This window comes from Arachis stenosperma, chromosome 10 (assembly GCF_014773155.1).
Source record: "Arachis stenosperma cultivar V10309 chromosome 10, arast.V10309.gnm1.PFL2, whole genome shotgun sequence".
In the NCBI taxonomy this organism is placed as follows: Eukaryota; Viridiplantae; Streptophyta; class Magnoliopsida; order Fabales; family Fabaceae; genus Arachis; species Arachis stenosperma.
In genome coordinates, this window is record NC_080386.1 from 38,899,400 (window position 1) to 38,923,955 (window position 24,556).

The 24,556-nt window shown below is 35.3% G+C and overlaps 1 protein-coding gene and 1 non-coding gene across 2 annotated transcripts; both read right to left on the reverse strand.

Annotated features, from left to right (window-relative positions):
• Positions 1-6,972: 6,972 nt before the first annotated feature.
• On the reverse strand, positions 6,973-7,080 carry LOC130959560 (small nucleolar RNA R71). The gene has a single exon (XR_009078633.1). It is a non-coding gene; the product is annotated as a small nucleolar RNA R71 (small nucleolar RNA).
• A 9,002-nt stretch (positions 7,081-16,082) lies between these two features.
• Positions 16,083-17,171, reverse strand: LOC130956994 (uncharacterized). Its single transcript, XM_057883907.1, has one exon. The coding sequence runs from the start codon at positions 17,169-17,171 to the stop codon at positions 16,083-16,085; it is 1,089 nt and encodes a 362-aa protein (XP_057739890.1).
• Positions 17,172-24,556: the final 7,385 nt, after the last annotated feature.

The following is a 24,556-nucleotide window of genomic DNA, read 5'->3' on the forward strand; positions in this document are numbered from 1 at the left end:
AAAAAGAAGATGAATAGAAAAAGAAAAAAAAGATGATAATGATGGAGAAGAAGAAGGAGGAGAAGGGGTTTTGAATTATGCAAAATTTATCAGAAAATAACACCAAAATTTTTAATTACATAGAAATTTCTCAATTTTCATATCAAAATTTTTTAACCGTGATACAAATTCTTGTTAAGACGGTGAAATAAGAATTATGAGCAACATATTGACGATTTTTCTAGATTTAAAATTTACATGCATGTGTTTTTGTGATTGATTGTGTCTTGTTTATGTGCTTGTTCTAAACTGAGTTTGTTTGTGTATCATCATCATTAAGTAATTTCGGTGCATTTTAGATTTAAATAAGGTGCACTTGGTCCGTGTTTATTCTGAACTGAGTTTATTTGTGTGTCGTCATTATTAAGTAATTTTGGTGCATTCTAAATTTAAATAGGCTGCACTTAGTCTCATTGACTTGGATTTGGTGTATTAGTTCACAAAAGATAGTTATAGTACTTCTAGTGATATTTAAGCCATATTGATCATTTTTTTGGATTTAAAATTTATATGCATGTCTTTTTATGAATGATTGAATCTAGTTTGTGCACTTATTTTAAACTGAGTTTGCTGTATGTCGTCATTATTAAGTAATTTCGATGTATTTTAAATTTAAATATGGTGCACATGGTCTGTGCTTGTTTTGAATTGAGTTTGTTTGTGTATCGTCATTACTAAATAATTTTGGTACATTTTGAAATTAAATAAGATGCACTTGATCTCATTGACTTGGATTCGGTGTAATTAGTTCGTGCAAGATAATTGTATTACTTCTAATATCATTTAAGCAATATTGATAACTTTTCTAGAATTAAAATTTATATGCATGTATTTTTGTGGATTATTGAATCTAGTTTGTATGCTTGTCTTGAATTGAATTTTCTTGTATGTTATTATCATTAAGTAAGATCGGTGCATTCTGAAATAAGGTGAATTTGGTTTGTATTTATTTTAAACTGAGTTTGTTTGTGTATCATCATTATTAAGTAATTTCAGTGCATTCTAGATTTGAACTGACGATGATGAAAATAACAAAACGATGATGATAATAATGATGATGACGATGATGATGATGATGGAAGAAGAGGAGAAAGAAAAAAAGAAGATCGAAAAAATTCAAATGAGAAAAGAAAAAGGAGGAGGAGATGGAGGTAGTGGTGTGGTAGTGGTGACAACGATGAAAACGAAAGAGAAACATAAAAAAAGGAGGAGAAGGAGGTGATGATGATGGTATGATGACGACGATGACAATAATAAAAAAGAAAGATGAATAAAAAGAAGGAGAAAAAATAGCAGTAATATATGTAAAAAAAAGAGCATTTGAAAAAAAAGAATATATGCGTGAAATATAAAATACGTTGACAACTTAATTGAAATTGATTAACTATTTTATTTAGTTGTAGAGTATTTTTGTAACACTCTAATTAGCCTAAGTCTAACCTCGCATCGTAAAGCAAAGGTTAATTAAAGGTTATGACAGTTTTAAGGTTATACATATATTATATAGAAGGAGATAATAATATCTAGAAGTCTGATGAAAGGTATAGCTCAAAATATGGATTTTTAAAAGCGTAAAACGTACTAACGAAGCTACTTACTTAAAGCATAATAAAACAAGTATAGGATAATAAAACATCATAATATAATATAGTATAATATCATAAGAAGCTAGCCACGACTCGTGGAGTTTAGACCGGCTAGCCAGATACAGACCATATATGAAACAAGACAGTAAAAATAGCTTATACAAATTTTGTTCTCTCAAACACAAGCCTCTAGGCAAAACAAAATACAGAAGTGAGAGACATATTCAAAATACATCAAAGACTCAAAAGAAATATCTGAATCCTCCGCTTCTGTCACCAACCAGACAACTCACCGAGGTGGGTTGCGACCTGCATCTAAAAAACACAACAAAAATATGGTATGAGAACCAAAGGTTCTTAGTATGGTAACAACATAGTTATCAGAACCGACCCGGCAATCGACCTGATCAGGTCACTGGGTCACTGGGTCACTGGTTCAACCGGTAGGTCATAGGTTCAACTGATTGACCCGGTCATAATTAATTAATTATATAAAATTTAATTTTTTATATCAAATTAATTTATTTTCTAATTCATTAATTAATTAGTATCTATTACATTATTTAAATATAGGTTAAAAAATATTAATATTAATAGATGTTATATAATTTTCAATAACAAAAATATGTTATTGATTAATAAAAATTTTTTGCGTATTTTTTTAATTTAAAGATATTTAACAAAGTTTAATTTTTATTTTAATAATTATATATAATTAAACAATAATTCTTTTTAAAAAAGTAAGTATAAAATAAAAAATAAAATAAATTAATATGCAAGTGATTAATTAGAATATGTCTAATAATTAATAATATATTTATTAAAACACACCATATAACACCAAAAGAGGACCCGCCCCAGTGGTTGCAAGGGCTTTTTTGCAACTTGAATTGACATATCTCTATGGAGATGTTGCCCTTCGGATCATGGTGTGGGAGCCCCCGACATATAGTGCTCGGATCACTATCTAGGGTTTTGCGCCTGTACGCTCTGATGATCCGAAGGGATGCAAGCGAGATCTATTGCCTCCGACCTCACATCTGAGTGCAAGCGGGACGAACCACCGCCCTTATGCCACCGCCGCTACCTCGACAGGCGGGATCCAACCTCGGCCCCTACCGAGCGCATAGCGTCTCATAATTTAAATAAAAAGTAGTACAGTGGTTTTCAAAACATTTTTAGCACAAGATGGATCCAACACTTCATTTAGAGTCTCCGACTCTTTTCAACTACTGTTCTTTCACATTTCATTTCCTTGCTTCCACATCTCGTTCATCAACCATTCATCACACATCATCAACCTCCCCAGTACAATAGAAACCTAGTACTCCGTTTGCTAACTCTTTTCAAATAATTGTGTCTAGAATCCTTAAACCATTTTCCATGTTTGAGCACCAAAAAATATGTCCAAAAGTCTTAAAAAGGTGTTATAGAAGCTTACAACCTCATCGGAAAGGTGAAATAGTTGAAAACAAAGCAAAATGTGAGAAACAGGGCATGTGTGTCCGCATAGGGGTGTGCGTACGCACGCCCAAGAAATTTTTAAAATTGTGCATACGCACAGGTGTCAATACATAAAAGGGTCTGTTCACTCGCACAACTTGTGCCAGCACCCCCAACAGACTGGCCTCCCCAACGTGTGCGTTGATGAGCGGATAATTTGTACGCTTTTTGGCATTGTTTTTAGTATGTTTTTAGTATCTTTTAGTTAGTTTTTAGTATATTTTCAGTAGTTTTTAGTTAAAATTCACTTTTCTGGACTTTACTATGAGTTTGTGTATTTTTCTGTGATTTCAGGTATTTTCTGGCTGAAATTGAGGGACCTGAGCAAAAATCTGATCCAGAGACTGAAAAGGACTGCAGATGCTGTTGGATTCTGACCTCCCTGCACTCAAAGTGGATTTTCTGGAGCTACAGAAGCCCAATTGGCGCGCTCTCAACGGCGTTGGAAAGTAGACATCCTGGGCTTTCCAGCAATATATGATAGTTCATACTTTGCCCAAGATTTGATGGCCCAAACCGGCGTTCAAAGTCACCCTCAGAATTCCCAGCGTTAAACGCCGGAACTGGCACCTAAATGGGAGTTAAACGCCCAAACTGGCATAAAAACTGGCGTTTAACTCCAAGAAGAGTCTCTACACGAAAATGCTTCATTGCTCAGCCCAAGCACACACCAAGTGGGCCCGGAAGTGGATTTTTATGTCATTTACTCATCTTTGTACACCCTAGGCTACTAGTTCTCTATATATAGGACCTTTTACTATTGTATTTTTCATCTTTGGACATCTAGTTCTTAGATCAGATCTTGGTTCTTCTGGTTCCCTCTCTGGGGCCGAAACCAATGATCACTCTTGTTCTTATGTATTTTCAACGGTGGAGTTTCTACACACCATAGATTAAGGTGTGGAGCTCTGCTGTACCTCGAGTATTAATGCAATTACTATTGTTCTTCTATTCAATTCTACTTGTTCTTGTTCCAAGATATTACTTGTTCTTCAACTTGATGAATGTGATGATCCGTGACACTCATCATCATTCTCACTTATGAACAAAGTGACTGACAACCACTCTTGTTCTACAAGCATACGAGGCTCTAGTGAATATCTCTTGGATTCTTTAACCGGAATCTTCGTGGTATAGGCGAGAACTGATGGCGGCATTCAAGAGAATCCGGAAGGTCTAACCTTGTCTGTGGTATTCTGAGTAGGATTCAATGATTGAATGACTGTGACGTGCTTCAAACTCCTAGCAGGCGGGGCGTTAGTGACAGACGCAAAAGAATCGCTGGATTCTATTCCAGCCTGACCGAGAACCGACAGCTGATTAGCCATATGCTGTGACAGAGCATAGGAACATTTTCACTGAGAGGATGGGAGGTAGCCACTGACAACGGTGAAACCCTTGCATAAGCTTGCCATGGAAAGGAGTAAGAAGGATTGGATGAAGACAGTAGGAAAGCAGAGAGACGGAAGGGAAGGCATCTTCATATGCTTATCTGAAGCTCTCACCAATGATATACATAAGTATCTCTATCTTTATCTTTATGCTTTATTCGTTTATCACTATACCCATTTGAGTCTGCCTGACTGAGATTTACAAGGTGACCATAGCTTGCTTCATACCAACAATCTCCGTGGGATCGACCCTTACTCACGTAAGGTATTACTTGGACGACCCAGTGCACTTGCTGGTTAGTTGTGCAAAGTTGTGTAGTGATCACAATTTCGCGCACCAAGTTTTTGGCGCCGTTGCCGGGGATTGTTTGTGTATGGACAACTGACGGTTCATCTTGTTGCTTAGATTAGGTATTATTTTTCTTCAGAGTTCTTAAGAATGAATTCTAGTGTTTCAAGGTGATGTTCTTATCATCACCAAAGCTGATTGATCATCATCAATTTAGCTCTTGAATGCAATGACCTGCTGAAGCTTAGCTAGCTATGTCTAATTCCTTTAGACTAAAGCTTTAGACTAACATTGCATGATTCCTGGAATTCTCATTAAGAATTTTGATACCTTTATTTTCTTCTTCCACTTAATTTTCGAAAAATCCAAAAAAATTACAAAATCATAAAAACAAAAAAAAAATATTTCTTGTTTAAGTCTAGTGTCTCATTTTAAGTTTGGTGTCAATTGCATGTTTCTGTTCTTCTTGCATTTTTCAAATTTATGCATGCGTCTTCATTTATCTTCAAGTTGTTCTTGATGATTTCCTTGTTTTGATCTTTGAATTCTATTGACTTGAGTGTTTTGTTATTTCTTATGTGCATTCTCATTTTGTTAGTGTCAATAGTATACAAACTGCTAAGTTTGGTGTCTTGCATGCATTGTTATTTGATTTTAGTTGCATTTTGATTATTCCTCATTATTAAAAATCCAAAAATATTTTTAATTTGTGTCTTTTCAAGTCAATAATACAGAGAATTAAAGATTCAGAACATACTGCAGAGGAATTATACAGAAAAAGCTGGGCATTCAAAAATGCCCAGTGAAGAAGACAGACTGGCGTTTAAACGCCAGCCAGGGTACCTGGCTGGGCGTTTAACGCCCAAAAGGGTAGAGTTTTGGGCGTTAAACGCCAGAATGTGCACCATTCTGGGCGTTTAACGCCAGGATGGCACAAGGGGGAGGATTTTGTTTTCAAAATCAATTTTTTTCAAGTTTTCAAAGTTTTTCAAAATCAAATCTTTTTCAAATCAAATCTTTTCAATCAAATGTTTTCAAAATCAATTTCTTTCCTTTTTCAAAGACACTTACTAACAATTAATGATTTGATTGAACATTTTAAGTATGTTGCCTTTTCTATTGAGAAAGGTTTAATGTTTGAATCATATCTTTTCTTGTTAGGCAAGTCATTAATTTTTAAAATCAAATCTTTTTAAAATTATTTTCAAAATCATATCTTTTCAATCATATCTTCTTTAAAACCATAACTTTTCAATCATATCTCTTTAATCACATCTTTTTCAAAATAGTTTTCAAATCATATCTTGTTGATTTCTAATTTCAAAAATCTTTTTCAAAAATTACTTGATTTCTTTCTCACTCTTGATTTTCGAAAATTAATTAATTTTTTTAAATGTTTTCAAAATATTTCACTTGATTTTCGAAAATTTCTTCCTCTCTTCTCACATCCTTCTATTTATGGACTAACACTATTCCTTAATGCAAAATTCGAACTCCATCTTCTTTGATAAGTTTGAATTTTCTACCTCTGTCTTCCATTTTTCTTTTCCTCTGACACCTCAAGGAATCTCTATACTGTGACATAGAGGATTCCATATTCTCTTGTTCTCTTCTCTTTCATATGAGCAGGAGCAGAGACAAAGGCATTCTTGTTGAAGCTGACCCTGAACCTGAAAGGACCTTGAAGCGAAAGCTAAGAGAAGCTAAGGCACAACTCTCTGTAGAGGACCTAACCGAATTCTTCAAAGAAGAAAAACACATGGCAGCCGAAAACAACAACAATGCCAACAATGCAAGGAAGGTGCTGGGTGACTTTACTGCACCTACTCCCGACTTCTATGGGAGAAGCATCTCTATCCCTGCCATTGGAGCAAACAACTTTGAGCTTAAGCCTCAATTAGTTTCTCTAATGCAACAGAATTGCAAGTTCCATGGACTTCCATTGGAAGATCCTCATCAGTTCTTAGCTGAATTCTTGCAAATATGTGACACTGTCAAGACTAATGGGGTTGACCCTGAGGTCTACAGATTTATGCTATTCCCTTTTGCTGTAAGAGACAGAGCTAGGACATGGTTGGACTCACAACCTAAAGAAAGCCTGGACTCTTAGGAAAAGCTAGTCAATGCCTTCTTGGCAAAGTTCTTTCCACCTCAAAAATTGAGTAAGCTTAGAGTGGAAGTCCAAACCTTCAGACAGAAGGATGGAGAATCCCTCTATGAAGCTTGGGAAAGATACAAACAATTGATCAGAAAATGTCCTTCTGACATGCTTTCTGAATGGAGTATCATAGGTATTTTCTATGATGGTCTCTCTGAACTATCCAAGATGTCTTTGGATAGCTCTGCTGGAGGATCTCTTCACCTGAAGAAGACGCCTACAGAAGCTCAAGAACTAATTGAAATGGTTGCAAATAACCAATTCATGTACACTTCTGAAAGGAATCCTGTGAACAATGGGACAAGTCAGAAGAAAGGAGTTCTTGAGATTGATGCTCTGAATGCCATACTGGCTCAGAACAAGATATTGACTCAACAAGTCAATTTGATTTCTCAAAGTCTGTCTGGAATGCAAAATGCACCAAGCAGTACTAAAGATGCTTCATCTGAAGAAGAAGCTTATGATCCTGAGAACCCTTTAATGGAAGAGGTAAATTACTTAGGAGAACCCTATGGAAACACCTATAATTCTTCATGGAGAAATCACCCAAATTTCTCATGGAAGAATCAAGAGAGACCTCAACAAGGTTTCAACAACAATAATGGTGGAAGAAACAGGTTTAGCAATGGCAAGCCTTTTCCATCATCTTCTCAGCAACAGACAGAGAATTCTAAGCAGAACCCCTCTGACTTAGCAACCATGGTCTCTGATCTAATCAAAACCACTCAAAGTTTCATGACTAAAACAAGGTCCTCCATTAGGAATTTGGAGGCACAAGTGGGACAGCTGAGTAAGAAAATTACTGAACTCCCTCCAAGAACTCTTCCAAGCAATACAGAAGAAAATCCAAAAGGAGAGTGCAAGGCCATAAACATGGCCGAATTTGGAGAGGAAGGAGAGGAAGTGAACGCCACTGAGGAAAACCTCAATGGGCGTGCACTGACCTCCACTGAGTTCCCCAATGAGGAACCATGGGAATCTGAGGCTCAAAATGAGACCATAGAGATTCCATTAGACTTACTTCTGCCTTTCATGAGCTCTGATGAGTATTCTTCCTCTGAAGAGGATGAGTATGTCACTGAAGAGCAAGTTGCTAAATATCTTGGAGCAATCATGAAGCTAAATGACAAGTTATTTAGAAATGAGACTTGGGAGAATGAACCTCCTTTGCTCACCAAAGAACTGGATGACTTGTCTAGGCAGAAATTACCTCAAAAGAGACAAGATCCTGGGAAGTTTTCAATACCTTGTACCATAGGCACCATGACCTTCAAGAAGGCTCTATGTGACTTAGGGTCAAGTGTAAACCTCATGCCTCTCTCTGTAATGGAGAAGCTAGGGATCTTTGAGGTGCAAGCTGCAAGAATCTCGTTAGAGATGGCAGACAACTCAAGAAAACAAGCTCATGGACTTGTAGAGGATGTTTTGGTGAAGATTGAGGACCATTACATCCCTACTGATTTCATAGTCCTAGAGACTGGGAAGTGCATGGATGAATCCATCATCCTTGGCAGACCCTTCCTAGCCACAGCAAAGGCTGTGATTGATGTTGATGGAGGTGAACTGATCATTCAAGTGAATGAAGAATCCTTTGTGTTTAAGGCTCAAGGATATCCCTCTGTCACCATGGAGAAGGAGCATGAAGAGCTTCTCTCAAATCAGAGTCAAACAGAGCCCCCACAGTCAAACTCTAAGTTTGGTGTTGGGAGGCCACAACCAAACTCTAAGTTTGGTGTTGAACCCCCACATTCAAACTCTAAGTTTGATGTTGGGAGGTTTCAACATTGCTCTGAGTATCTGTGAGGCTCCATGAGAGCCCTCTGTCAAGCTACTGACATTAAAGAAGCACTTGTTGGGAGGCAACCCAATGTTATATTTTATCTATTTCTCTTTGCTATTTTATGTTTTTTTGTAGGTTGATGATCATAAGAAGTCACAAAATCAATTGAAAAAGCAAAAACAGAATGAAAAACAGGAAGAAAAACAGCACACCCTGGAGGAAGAACTCACTGGCGTTTAAACGCCAGTGAGGCTAGCAGTTGGGCGTTTGACGCCCAGTCTGGCACCATTCTGGGCGTTTAACGCCAGAAAGGGGCACCAGACTGGCGTTAAACGCCAGGAAAGGGCAAGAACCTGGCGTTAAACGCCAGAAAGGGGCACCAGCCCGGCGTTTAACGCCAGGATTGGCTCAAAACACGTTTTTGCATGCCATTTGGTGCAGGGATGACTTTTCCTTGACACCTAAGGATCCGTGGACCTCACAGGATCCCCACCAACCCCACCACCCTCTCTCTTCTTCACCAAAAACCCCCCACCTATCAAATCCCACCATCATCTTCACTCCTTCATTTTCACACACCCTAAACACTACTTCTTCCCCTTTTGGCCGAACCACAAAGCCATCTCCCTCTCCTCCATTTCTTCTTCTTCTACTCTCTTCTTTCTTCTTTTGCTCGAGGACGAGCAAACCTTTTAAGTTTGGTGTGGTAAAAGCATTGCTTTTTGTTTTTCCATAACCATTTATGGCATCCAAAGCCGGTTCAACTGAGAAGGCATGACCTCAAGCCCATCACTAAGAAAAGGATGGAGCAAACAAGAGACCCCTCTCATCAAGAGATCCCTGAGATGCCTCAAGGGATGCACTTTCCTCCACAAGACTATTGGGAGCAACTAAACACCTCCCAAAGAGAATTGAGTTCCAACATGGGACAACTAAGGGTGGAGCACCAAGAACACTCCATTCTCCTCCATGAAATTAGAGAAGATCAAAGAATCATGAGAGAGGAGCAACAAAGACAAGGAAGAGACATTGAGGAGCTCAAGCTCTCCATAAGGCCTTCAAGAGGAAGAACAAGCCGCCATCACTGAGGTGGACCCGTTCTTTAATCTCCTTGTTCTTTATTTGCTTGTTTTTCGAATTTTCATGCTTGTGTTTATCTATGTTTGTGTCTTATGATCATTAGTGTCTTAGTGTCTATGCCTTAAAGCTATGAATATGAATCCATCACCTTTCTTAAATGAAAACTGTTTTTATTACAAAAGAACAAGAAGTACAGGATTTCAAATTCATCTTTAAAACTAGCTTAATTAGTTTGATATGGTGGCAACACTTTTGTTCTCTGAATGTATGCTTGAACAGTGCATATGTCTTTTGAATTTGTTGTTCATGAATGTTAAAAATTGTTGGCTCTTGAAAGAATGATGAAAAAGGAGACATGTTACTGAGGATCTGAAAAATCATAAAAATGATTCTTGAAGCAAGAAAAAGCAGTGAATACAAAAAAAAAAAGAAGAGAAAGAGAAAAACGAAAAAGAAAAAAAAAGGGGAGAAAGAAAAAGAAAAAGAAAGAAAAAGAAAGAAATAAAGTTGTGATCCAAGGCAAAAAGAGTGTGCTTAAGAACCCTGGACACCTCTAATTGGGGACTCTAGCAAAGCTGAGTCACAATCTGAAAAGGTTCACCCAATTATGTGTCTGTGGCATGTATGTATCCGGTGGTAATACTGGAAAACAGAGTGCTTTGGGCCACGGCCAAGACTCAACAAGTAGCTGTGTTCAAGAATCATCATACTTAACTAGGAGAATCAATAACACTATCTGGATTCTGAGTTCCTAAAGAAGCCAATCATTCTGAATTTCAAAGGATAGAGTGAGATGCCAAAACTGTTCGGAGGCAAAAAGCTACTAGTCCCGCTCATCTAATTTGGAGCTAAATTTCATTGATAATTTGGAGCCTATAGTATATTCTCTTCTTTTTATCTTATTTGATTTTCAGTTGCTTGAGGACAAGCAACAATTTAAGTTTGGTGTTGTGATGAGCGGATAATTTGTACGCTTTTTGGCATTGTTTTTAGTATGTTTTTAGTATCTTTTAGTTAGTTTTTAGTATATTTTCAGTAGTTTTTAGTTAAAATTCACTTTTCTGGACTTTACTATGAGTTTTTGTGTTTTTCTGTGATTTCAGGTATTTTCTGGCTGAAATTGAGGGACCTGAGCAAAAATCTGATCTAGAGACTGAAAAGGACTGCAGATGCTATTGGATTCTGACCTCCCTGCACTCAAAGTGGATTTTCTGGAGCTACAGAAGCCCAATTGGCGCGCTCTCAACGGTGTTGGAAAGTAGACATCCTGGGCTTTCCAGCAATATATGATAGTCCATACTTTGCCCAAGATTTGATGGCCCAAACCGGCGTTCAAAGTCACCCTCAGAATTCCCAGCGTTAAACGCCGGAACTGGCACCTAAATGGGAGTTAAACGCCCAAACTGGCATAAAAACTGGCGTTTAACTCCAAGAAGAGTCTCTACACGAAAATGCTTCATTGCTCAGCCCAAGCACACACCAAGTGGGCCCGGAAGTGGATTTTTATGTCATTTACTCATCTCTGTACACCCTAGGCTACTAGTTCTCTATATATAGGACCTTTTACTATTGTATTTTTCATCTTTGGACATCTAGTTCTTAGATCAGATCTTGGTTCTTCTGGTTCCCTCTCTGGGGCCGAAACCAATGATCACTCTTGTTCTTATGTATTTTCAACGGTGGAGTTTCTACACACCATAGATTAAGGTGTGGAGCTCTGCTGTACCTCGAGTATTAATGCAATTACTATTGTTCTTCTATTCAATTCTGCTTGTTCTTGTTCCAAGATATCACTTGTTCTTCAACTTGATGAATGTGATGATCCGTGACACTCATCATCATTCTCACTTATGAACAAAGTGACTGACAACCACTCTTGTTCTACAAGCATACGAGGCTCTAGTGAATATCTCTTGGATTCTTTAACCGGAATCTTCGTGGTATAGGCGAGAACTGATGGCGGCATTCAAGAGAATCCGGAAGGTCTAACCTTGTCTGTGGTATTCTGAGTAGGATTCAATGATTGAATGACTGTGACGTGCTTCAAACTCCTAGCAGGCGGGGCGTTAGTGACAGACGCAAAAGAATCGCTGGATTCTATTCCGGCCTGACCGAGAACCGACAGCTGATTAGCCATATGCTGTGACAGAGCATAGGAACATTTTCACTGAGAGGATGGGAGGTAGCCACTGACAACGGTGAAACCCTTGCATAAGCTTGCCATGGAAAGGAGTAAGAAGGATTGGATGAAGACAGTAGGAAAGCAGAGAGACGGAAGGGAAGGCATCTTCATACGCTTATCTGAAGCTCTCACCAATGATATACATAAGTATCTCTATCTTTATCTTTATGCTTTATTCGTTTATCACTATACCCATTTGAGTCTGCCTGACTGAGATTTACAAGGTGACCATAGCTTGCTTCATACCAACAATCTCCGTGGGATCGACCCTTACTCACGTAAGGTATTACTTGGACGACCCAGTGCACTTGCTGGTTAGTTGTGCAAAGTTGTGTAGTGATCACAATTTCGCGCACCATGCGTGCACATAGGTCTGTGCGTACGCACAGGTTGCAATTTTCCATTGGTGTGCGTACGCACAAGTTGTGCCAGTGCTGCAAGTAGACTGCCTGTCTCTGCGTGTACAGACACACAGGTCTGTGCGTGCGCACAGGTCACAATTTTTGCAGAGTGTGCGTGCGCACATACCAGAAAACTCAAAATTCTATAACTTTGCAAAATTTCAAAATTTCAACACCAACTTTGAATGATCATAACGTCCTCTACAAAATTCTAAATTTCTCAAACTTTATATCGATTTAAAGGTTTTTCAAAGATCTTTAATTCTAAACAAATCTTAACCAATTTTGAAAATCGAGGCAAAAGTTATGATCTGACAAAGTTTACCAAAAAATTAACTTTTACCCTAAACCACAATTTTTACAATTCTTTTCTAAAACAAAACCAAAATCAAACCAAACCATTCCAAACTCCAATTTTCATCAAAATCAACCCTCTATGTCATAATACACCAACAATACCCCATTTTCCTTCACACTTCACCAATGTCTAGCTTAAGATCCACAACTTATCCACTAGCTCTTCTTTCTTGATACTCCTCCAAGCAATTGTTAAAGACTTCCGACTCAAAGCGTCTGCTACCACATTCACCTTTCCAGGGTGATAACTCATTTTAAAATCGTAGTCCTTAAGCAACTCCATCCATCTTCTCTAACGCATATTAAAATCTTCCGAATCAAAGATGTCCTTGAGACTTTTATGATCCTAAAAGGACGCTAAACCTCACTTCATACAAGTAGTGCTTGACAAACCCCGTTTGGACGGTTTATCTTGTATTGATTTTAAGAGATTTTATCACCTTTTACCCACATTTATTCAATGAAATAGCATGGTTTTGTGATTGTCTCCTTATCTGTGCTTAGATGTGAAAACATGCTTTTTAGGCCTTTAATTTGATGATTTTTATCTCCCTTTGATTCCACTAGATGCCTTGATATGTTTGCTAGTGATTTCAGATTGAAAAGGCTAGGAATAGATCAAAGGAGTGAAGAGGGAAAGCATGCAAAGTGGAGAAATCATGAAAAGTCAAAGAAGTTGAACTCGTCCATGGATGCGCACGCGCACCTGGCGCTTGCGCGCACCTGCGAATCACCCCATGGACGCGTACGCGTGCTGTGCGCGTACGCGTCGGTGCTGATATATGATTTTTTAATGAATTCGCAACCAACGAATTCTGAAGGGTTGTGGGGCCCAAGCCCAACCAACTTTGGCGCCAAAGATGCTATTTAAAGCTAAGGATTGAAGAGAAAAGGGGATTCCAACTTATTAGTTCACACACACTCATTAGGAGTAGTTAGAGTTAGTTTCTAGAGAGAGAAGCTCTCACTTCTCTCTAGAATTAGGATTAGGGTTAGGATTAGCTCTTAGATCTAGGTTTTAATCCTTGTTTTCTTCCACTTCTACCTTTCAATTCTTTGTTGTTACATTCATCTTCCTCTATTCTTTTGTTGTAATTTCCTTTATGTTGTTCTTATACTTTGTGGTAGATCTACTTTTGTTTCTTCTACTCTCTTTCAATTCAATCAAGGTAATTCATAATAATTGTGTTCATTTGATTTGTTGTTGTTTAATTCCTTGTAATTGAGTAGTGTAGATTTACTTTTCTTGCAATTTTACTATGCTTTCCTTTTATGCCTTCCAAGTGTTTGATGAAATGCTTGGTTGGATTTTAGAGTAGGATTTTATACTCTTGGCTTGGAAAGGTAACTTAGGACCTCTTGAGTTACTAATGTCCAAGTAATTGATGATTGGGATCCATTGACTCTAGTTCTCACTAATTGAATTAGTGGAGAGTTAGGACTTATGGACTAGGATTGATATAGCTCATTTGACTTTCCTTTACTACTAGTTAGAGGATGATTTAATGAGATTAATCCTTGCCAATTCTCATATTGTGGTTAGTGATTAGGATAGAGATCCTTGACCACCAACCCTTGCCAAGACCTTTTTAGCCTTTTATAGTTGTTAGTTTATTTTCATTGCCATTTACTTTCATGCTTCTTGTCCAAAACCCCAAAACAACTCAAACCAATAACAAGACACTTTATTGTAATTTCTAGGGAGAACGACCCGAGGTTTGAATACTTCGGTTATTAATTTTAGGGGGTTTGTTACTTGTGACAAACAATCTTTTGTATGAAAGGATTATTGTTGGTTTAGAGACTATACTTGCAACGAGAATTCATTTGTGAAATTCTATACCATCAAAAATCTAATCATCATGCTTCCAAATCGTTAGCGCCAACACAAACGCTGCTAATTCCAAGTCATGAGTTGGGTAGTCCACCTCATGCGGTCTCAGCTGATGCCATGCGTAAGCCACCACATTCTTGTGTTGCATCAACACGCAATCTAAACCCTTTAGAGAAGCATTACAGTATACTTTGGACAGTTCATGCAGTTCCAACAAGATTAAAACAGGTGCTAACGTTAACTTCTGCTTCAACGTTTGAAAATTCTCTTCACACTCTGGCGTCCAAAAAGGCACTTCTTTCCTTATCAACTTCGCCATCGGTAGTGCAATCCAGGAAAATCCTTCAATGAATCTCCGGTAATACATGGCTAAACCCAAGAAGCTTCTGACTTCCGTCACTGTTTTTCAGTCTTTCCCATTCCATCACCGTTTCCACCTTAGAAGGATCTACGATTATTCCTCCTTTGCTCACCACGTGACCTAAGAACTTCACTTCCTCCTCCCAGAACTCACATGTCGACAACTTGGTGTACAACTTCTACTGCGTCACTCTAATTATCGTCATTAAGAATCCGAAAGTTTTCCTTAAACCAAATACCGATTTCGTAATATTTGTCAAAATCTTTAAAACAGCCTCAATCTAAATGAGTCCATTGTTGAAACCTTATCAAAAGAGTCAAAAACCGTTTAATTGTAAATTAAACATGTTAAAGCATGATTTGTCTAAATTCATCGAAACCTTTAAATCAAAACCTTTCCATTCGAATTCCTTTTGTTAAATTAAAATTAACAACCCAAAATCACAAGTGAACAAAATCTTAGGACTCACTTTTTTCCTTCTAAATTGTCTCATTTGATCAAAATTTCAAATCTTAGTTTGAAAACCAAATCATTCAAAACAGTTCATTCTAGACTAGGTCACTGTTGAATTTTCTAAAAGAAGTCAAAATAGTTTACTCGGAAGTTGCCTACTTCCAATCATGATTTTCTTAAATTAAAACTTTTCAAATTAAATCCCTTTCGACAAAAGAAATTGGAAACAAATTTTCACATTTAAACAAAGTTAGAGAACTCACTGTTTGTTTAAACCTTATCTCTTAAATCAAGAGTTCTGACTAGCTTTAAAAATGAATTATTTAAGCCAAAGTCCCAAACCAGAGTAGAAATCATTTTAAATCTTAAAACCGCAAATTCATAGTTAAAAACCGCAAAAGCGTCAGTCGGTACTTCCGTTGCCACTAGTGCTGAACCGCATCCATCACCTAGCGGGGAGCCGCCAAGACTTCCAGTCATACTTGTAAACCATTCTGGCATGTCCACTCTGATCGTTCGTCACCACAAGTCCGAAATCCTCGGCTACCGCCACTAGAATCCTCCTTTCCCATGGTTTACTCCCAGCAAAACCCTAAGCTCTTGTGACCCTAACGATGACTTTGCAAAAGATATAACCAAGCAATCTTTAGGTCTAGGCAATATAACACTCAAAGCATACGCTTATCTCTCATCGGAGGATCCAAACCCATCGCATCACGTGCATCCAAAGTACGCACATGGCCTGACTGTTGATTCTGATCCTTATCTCGGTTCCTCCCGCGGCGACAAAACTTAGATATATGTCCAGGTTTCCCACAATTATAGCATTGACCATTTTCTTTCACCTGATGAAACTGAGCATTGTTGCCCCTTCTGAAGTTCCCTTGACCTTGTAGATACTGGGGAGTATGTCCATCTTTCTTGAAGTTCTGTCCCCTTGGTCCGAGGTGATCATCGAGTTCCCTTCTAGAATTTTCTCCATGAGTGTTCCTTGACGGGGCTACTGTCCTTGCATTTTCTTCAACAAACCTCGCCGTGTCTACTAATTCCGAAAATCTCCTCATCATCAGTGGAGCCACAGCACGCCTGATATCCTCTCTCAACCCTACTTCGTATCCGATGTATTTCCATTCCTCATAAGACTTAGGAGTACCCTGACTTATCCTCGAGAACCTACAGAGTCCCTCAAACTTGCTGGTGTATTCTGCTATAGTCATGGACCCTTGCTTCAGCTGTAAGAGCTCCAATTCTCTAGCCTCCCTTAATGACTTATGAAAGTATTTCCTGTAGAAAGCTTCCCCGAATAACGCCCAGGTAATGTTCACGTTCTGTTGGTGTCGCAGTCGGCGCTCTCCTTGCCACCATTGTTGAGCTTCTCCCACTAGTTGATAAGTCGCATATTCCACGAACTTGTCATACGGTACATGTTGAGTTAGCAATGCACGCTCCACAGCCTGTACCCAGTCGTCTGCTTCAGTATGGTTTGTCGAACCATTGAAAACCAGCGGGCCAGCTTTCCAAAAAGCAGCTAGAGTCCTCGGGACACCACTCAAGCTATCCTCAGCACCTTCTCCATTTTCGTTCCCGCTTCCGGCTGGTTGGATTGACCTCCGCACAACTTGCAGAGTCGCAGTAGTATTCGCTTCCATGGTGTTCGCCAGGTTCTCCATCACCGCCATGAACCTGGCATGGTTATCAGCCGGTTGCTTATTCCTACTCTCTCGTGAACGTGCTCGAGCTCGTCCGTGAGTGGCCATTGGGTTTCCTGTCTACACCAAATAATTGATATCGAGGTGATCAGTCCCAATATCAAAAGCCTAGTGTTTCAATTATCCCAAACTGGCACTCACAAACAAGCATGCTATGAAATATCAAGTAGATAACCTAATAGCATCAAAGAAAAGACACACATAGTATGCAATGAAGCACAATCGGTCCATTCCTCAGGCTCATGAGGATGAACCGCTCTGATACCACTAAATGTAACACCCTAATTAGTCTAAGCCTTACCTCACGTCGTAAAGCAAAGGTTAATCAAAGGTTACGACAGTTCTAAGGTTATACAAATATTATATAGAAGGAGATAATAATATCTAGAAGCCTGATGAAAGGTATAGCTCAAAATATGAGCTTGGGAAGATTGAGGTGATTAGGGTTTTCTTCTTCCTCTCCTCCCTTTCTCAACTCAACAGCGCCCCCTCCTCCAAATGAGGGTGGAATGAGCTGAAAACCTCATTTAATGAGGGTTATATATATTGGACTTGGACCCACTTGGGCCCGGTCCAACCTGCTAAGTGTTTTTGATCTGTTTGGTCCACTTTGGGCCAAAACCTTTAACATTAACGCCCGGTTTTCCATCTCTAATATTTTTCTAAGGTTTTTGACTGTTTTTGCTTTTTCTCGTGTGGTACCGGACAGACTTAAACCGGTTCAACCAATTCAACTACCGGTTCACGGTTTTTCACAATTTTTCGCAGAAAACACGTTTTCGAAATCATATTTAAATCCCCAAATTCTCATCCTAACTTTTCGAAATTTAATTTGGGTATTTAAATAATTTTATCCGTGAAAATCCAGTTCTTACAATTTCTCGTTAAGTATTTACATGAAAATCTTTACACTATGTACCAACATGAATAATTACTAAGATCATATTTCATTTGATTTATGAAAGTTATAAGTTTTTTTCCCTAAAGTTATAAGCTTCTAATTGAATGTCCTTGAAAATTTAATATAAGTACGAATTCTCAATCGTCTATATATTTAATGTTAAATAAAATCCATTGCACTGTTTATTTATAACAACAATTTAAAATAACATTTAAATAAACTACTTTACATATCACATTTCTGTTAAATTCCACCTAGTTTTAAAATCTTAATTTTCATTTAATTAGTGTTATTAAAAATGATTATTATATTAAAATAAACTACTATTTTTATGTATGAATATTTAGAATTCTGATAAAATTATCTATAAAAAAAGAAAACTTAGGTTGTACTAATAAAAAATAAATTTTACTTAACAAAAATATTTAGACATCAAATTTTTATTAATTCTATTAAAATTTAACATTAAATTTTTAAAATAGGTTTCTTTTATTATCTTCAACCTATAAAAATTCTCATATTTACTAACACAGTACAGAAAAAACAATGAAACATCTTTTATTATTTTCAACCTATTTCTTTTTCATTATTTTTACCTCAATCAAATATCAAGTCACAAAAATTTAAACTTATAATGTTAATTCAACCCATAATAAAAACTGACAAATAAAAAGTATAATCATTCTTATAATTTATTGAAGCAAAGAAAAAAAAAAAGATAACAAAAACAACAACATGAAATCAAAATTCACATAATACTAAGGGTGTGTTTAGAAGGCACTTATGTCATCCTCATTATTACCACATTATAAAGAAATAATCCTACCACAACCATAAGAGCAAGTCTAATGGGCAGTATATTGAGGTCCTGCTTCTGACACATGAGAGACGGGACCATTGGAGAAAAGAAGAAATGAGTTATTGCACAAATCTCAAGATGAGTGAGTCCCTCTAAACAGAGACTCAAATTAACTAATAATATAAAATCTAAAATAATTAAATAATTATATTAAATAATTAAATAATAATTAAGTTAATAATAATTATAATAAATAATTATATTAAATAATTATATTTTTATTTAATTAATAATTTATATTAATTATTTAAATAATAATTAATTAAATAATTAAATTATAATTAATTTATTAGTAATTTTAATAATTAATTAGAGTTTAATTAAACACATATGTTAATTTTATAATACTTGTAAAGCTTAATTATGTTTTTTTTATATCAAGTAATTTTACAAATTAGTGTAATTCTGAATTATATATTGTGTATTATTGTTATATATGAATTTATTTAATATTAATATCTTTTAATAGTGAATTATTTTTAAATTTATAAATTTAAATAATATTATTAAAAAACTGAATTACATTAATTTTAAATATTTTAATTAATTAATTAAGTGAGACCATAATAGAAACTAAAGTTAGTTCATTTTAATGGAGAAGAGAGAGATGTTTTGAATTCCTATTTACTGTTTATGACGCAAAAACTAATGTGGAGTTATTTTTTATGATAGGTGGGCCATAAATAAGGACTGAGATGAGTTCCCTATTAAAGATGGTCTAATCTCTATCTCCATCATCCTTCTCAATATTCTTCTGACATTCTATTTTTTGTATTTACCTTTTGGTACTATCACAATGAGCTCGTTATCTACAAACACAACCTTAATCTTGTTAAGCTTTGTCATGATGAATTTCATTGTCTTCTATTTTCTATCTCCTTTTTTTTACGTCTAAATTTTTTGATTTTTTTGTTATTTAGATTTTTTCTTTAAATTTTCAAAGGATATGAGATCTAACTTTTTCTTTTAAACTAATCCTATCCTACTCCATCTTCAAAAATCTTAAATTTGATATGTTCATTCATAAAGTAAGAAAATAAAATAAAAATATTATAAAAATACATAAAAAAAGAGGAGAAGAACTTTTGAAAGGTTTCCATTCTTAATTTTCATTGTCATTGATGAATATATTTTTGATATCGTGGTAATCGTTATGTTGCAATACCGATAAGGCTAAGTAAAAAAATACGATAACGGGTGGTTGTTACTATGGGTTTAGGGATTTGAGCATAAGTACTATTATCGGACAAGAAGAAAACACTGTATTGAACACTAAAAAAAGGTCAAGATGTTAAAAAAGAATTTTTTTTCTCTCAACTATATTTTGATTTTGATGATGAGGAGATAGATAGAAAGATAGTTTGAGACAGGAGTGTAAGCGAGTACAAGTAATCCGATTAAATCCAACCTAACCCGATTATATTAGGTATTATACCCGACAGATAATCGAGTCTAATTGAAAAAGTTTGATTATACCTGACATTAATTAGTTCGGGTACAGATTTGAGTTTGTAGAACTCGAATCGATCTGATAATTCAGTTATTTAATATATTATATTAAAAAGATAAAAAATATAATATTTGTTTAACTTTTACTAACCCTAACTTTGCTTTAGTCATACTACTTTCCATTTCTCTCTTTAACATATTTTTTTTTCTAATTTTACGTAAATTTTTTTCTTTTTTTTTTCCGTTGTTTTTCTCTTTTTTTTTTAACTTTTTTTTACAAATTTAATTTTAATTGGTTACTTGATTACCCAAACCAAACCAATTCAATTCGAATTTAATTAGTTTATGTGCAATCACAAAGATACAGACTAATTTGATAAAACTTTAACCAATCAAATTTAATTAGTTCGATTATTAAATTCACCAGAACCTAACCCAACTCAATTCGATTACACTCCTAGTTTGAAAATAGTTGATAAATAATAAGATTTTAAAATTTGTTAGTGTTAACGGTTATTAGTGAATTTTTTAGTCTGGAAATGGTGTTAAGGAAAATGAAGAGGCAAAAGTTAAAGATGATAAAAGAAGGATATTTTGGAAATTCAATGTTAAATTTTAACAAAGTCAACGAAAATTTAATATTTGGTAATTCTTGTCAATTCAAAACTCATTTTTCATAGATACAATTTTAATTTTATTTTTTGTGAGTAATTTTATTAACATTTTAAATATTCGTGAATATTGAGTAGAAATAATAGTCTATTCTATATTAGAGCCAAAACTTTATATTACAATTCAATAAGTGTTTTTAATATTGTATTCATCCATTATATATTAACAAAGTCATAATTCGACTTTATTTGTGTTAATATCATCATTCATTTCAAGCTTGTAACTGATAATTGTAATTACACTTATCAATCTAATACTTATATAGAGCACTTTTTACCTCTTTCAAAAAATGGAGAATTCTATTAAATTATAGCATTGTTATGGAGATGCTAACATAAATTCTTTGCAAGATTAACTCCTGCAAATAAGAAAAATGGGCTTTTAGTAAAAAATGATTCAATGAAATAGTGGTAGAGGTACATGTAAATGACTCTAACAATCAAGTAAAGGTCCAAAAGGTGAGTGTTAGCATTAGATTGCATACTTAGGACAAATTGTGAAAAGTGAGTGATGAGTCAAAAACTTGAAATGGCCGAATATTAGCAAGTGTATCAAATCACTCCAAGTAATACTATGATGGGTGGATATCGTTCTCACGAGAATTAAAGGACTGAGTAAGAAATTTTAATTAATTTTTTAATTAGATCAATCAAACATTTACAAAAAGAAGAATGTGAATTTTGAAATAATAAAGAACAGTGAAGGAGTGTGTTTGACGTGAATGAATACTTATGAAGTTAAAGAAAGAAATAGTAAATAAGAATTTTAAAGGCTTTAGAGATGTTTAATTTTTAGAAAAGAAAATCCTCGTGTTTATTTACTTTGATTCATGCAAGATACTTTCACGACAAATCATATAGAATCAAATTTTAATTTTTTGGTAATTCAATTATTTAATCACCAATTCCTTAGTCAATTAATTAAAAAAAAAGAGATTAAGCAAATTTCCGATTTAACATCGCACAACTTTCAAAATATTATTCCTAGTCAAGTTGAAAAATGATGAGAAAGAATTTCAAGTTAATTCTGATATTAAATTTTCCAAAGTAATAACAGAATCCAAGATAGAATTAGAATATTTATCAATACTTCTAACTATTATAAATAAAGAACGAGATTTAATCTTGAAAATATATCAATGCATAACTCAAAATAAAAGAAACAATCACATTACCAGTCCATGAAAATTCAAACAGAGCTCCTAACCCTTAATAAATGAGGTTTAGTTACTCATGATAAAGAAGAAAACTAAACTAATGAATAAGATGCTGGATGAATGATTATCTAGTGATGCGATATCTTCTGTAAACCATCGTTCACTTATTTATATCTTAAATCCTATCCTAAAATTTAAATTCAAAAACTAAATCTAATCTTATATATCTTTTGGAATGATAAGATAACTAAAACAATAATTCAAATCTAACTTAAAACAAAATCTTAACTTTTTGGAAGAAGTTAATGAACAATTAATCATTCAAATCTTGAATCTTCAGGCTGAATTAGAGCTTCCTTGGGGAGGATCATGGGCTTGGCGTTGGGCTTGAGTCATTGGCACTAGACTTCACTGTGTTTTTGGATCCCTGGGTGTGAAAATTCGTTTGAAGTTAGGCGCCGGTTTCGTGCGATGGGTGCCCATGTTGTGGTCTTCATTGATCGCTAGGGTGCCAGCCCTTGTAGCCTTGTCGAAGGCGTTGGGTGCCTAAATGGGCACTAGACTTCCTCGTAGGGAGCTAGACTTGGCTCCCTTGGGTGTTGAGTTTGAATTGCTAGAGCTGGACTTTAGATCCTTGAAGTCAGGCACTGGCTTATTTTTCTTTTCTTGGGAGTTCATTTTGTATTTATTTGTTTTCTTTTCTTTTTTTGATTACTTTCAAAATTAATCTTAAAAACACAATAATTCTAAAATAACTCCAACTATATAATTAGTTAAAAATAACTTCACTAAAAACATAAGAACTTTAAATAAAGCCTAAGAAAACTACTAAAAAAGATATATAAAAATCATTAAAGATATCTAGGCATCATAACACCAAACTTAAAATTTTACTTGTTCTCAAGTAAAAAAAAGATTAAACTGAGTTTTATCTTAGTGATAACAATCGAAGAGTTTGTGAATTTAAATCCAAGTTAAAGTAAAAAGTAGGATTTATGATAGTCCCTGTAATTACATGTGGACTTTTCTTGATGAATATTGCATAGTTAACAATTAAGAATATTCAAAAATTCTAATTCATATTATATTATGAGAATCTTTTTTTATAATTTATGACCTTAGAAGCAATTTACTTTTTAAAAAGACTTAACAATTTCTTTTATACGAGGAGAATACTTGAAATTTTCACTTAGTGTTTTGTCTAAAGGCAACTTTTTAATATAGATTTTTGATCAATAATCCCGAGCCAGATGGCTCAAGTTAACGGGTGATAAAGCACCCCTCGAATCTAATTAGCCAAGCCTCTCCTTAAGACAATCAACATCTGATAAACTACTATTTTATGATTTATTTTGTGCTCAATTCAGTAGATTTTACCCATTATTCTCACACTTATTCATTGAATTTGCAAGTTTTACATTTTCCTTCCTAATTTGATGCTATGATTAAAACATGCTTCTTTGGCCCTAAATTTGCTAATTTTAATCCTCTCTTATTACCATTCGATACTTTGATGTGTGTGTTAAGTGATTTCAGGGTTTATAGGGTAGGAACGGTTTAGAGGATAGAAAGGAAGCATGCAAAAGTGAAAGGAATACAAGAAGTTGAAGGAATTGCTAAGCTGTCAACCCTGACCTCTTCGCACTCAATCGATCATAACTTAAGCTACAGAGATCCAAATGAAGCGGTTTTAGTTGCGTTGGAAAGCTAACATCTGGGGCTTCAAAATGATATAAAATTTTTCATAGTTGCTTTGCTGTTAGGCAACGTGTACGCGTGCATGACGCGTACACATGACGGAGCCACGTGCTATACGTATCAGAAATCGCTGGGGGCAATTTCTGGACTATTTTTGGCCCAGTTTCAAGCTCAAAAATACTGATTAGAGGCTGCAGAGTGGAGCAGAAAGGGGAGAATTCAATCATTGTTCACTTTTGATAATTTTAGATTTTAGATGTAGTTTTCTAGAGAGAGAGGCTCTCTCCTCTCTCTAGGTTTTAGGGTTTTTAGCTTTATTTCTTCTCAATTTTAGAATTCTACCTTACTTCAATCTAGGTTTCTTCTAATTTAATTGTTCTAGTACTTTGGTTTATTTATTTCTCTTATTAAGTTATTTATTTCCCCAATTTGGTTTATGAATTCCCCATGTTAGATTCAATTTTCTTATTAATGCAAGTTAAGGTATTTTATGTTTTATGCTCTTTCCTTCATTTGTTTTCATTGATGTTGCAATTGGTCATTTAGATTTAATATTCTCTCATTAATTTTCTATGTTTTTATTTTATGCCTTCCAAGTGTTTGATGAAATGCTTGGGAGGATTTTAATTTAGACTTTTATGTTCTTGGCTTGGGATGGTAACTTAGGAACTCTTGAGTTACTAATGTCCAAGTAATTG

Coding starts and splice junctions, on each gene's coding strand:
- LOC130956994 (XM_057883907.1), bottom strand. CDS start 17,171: ATGGCCACTCACGGACGAGCTCGAGCACGTTCACGAGAGAGTAGGAAT.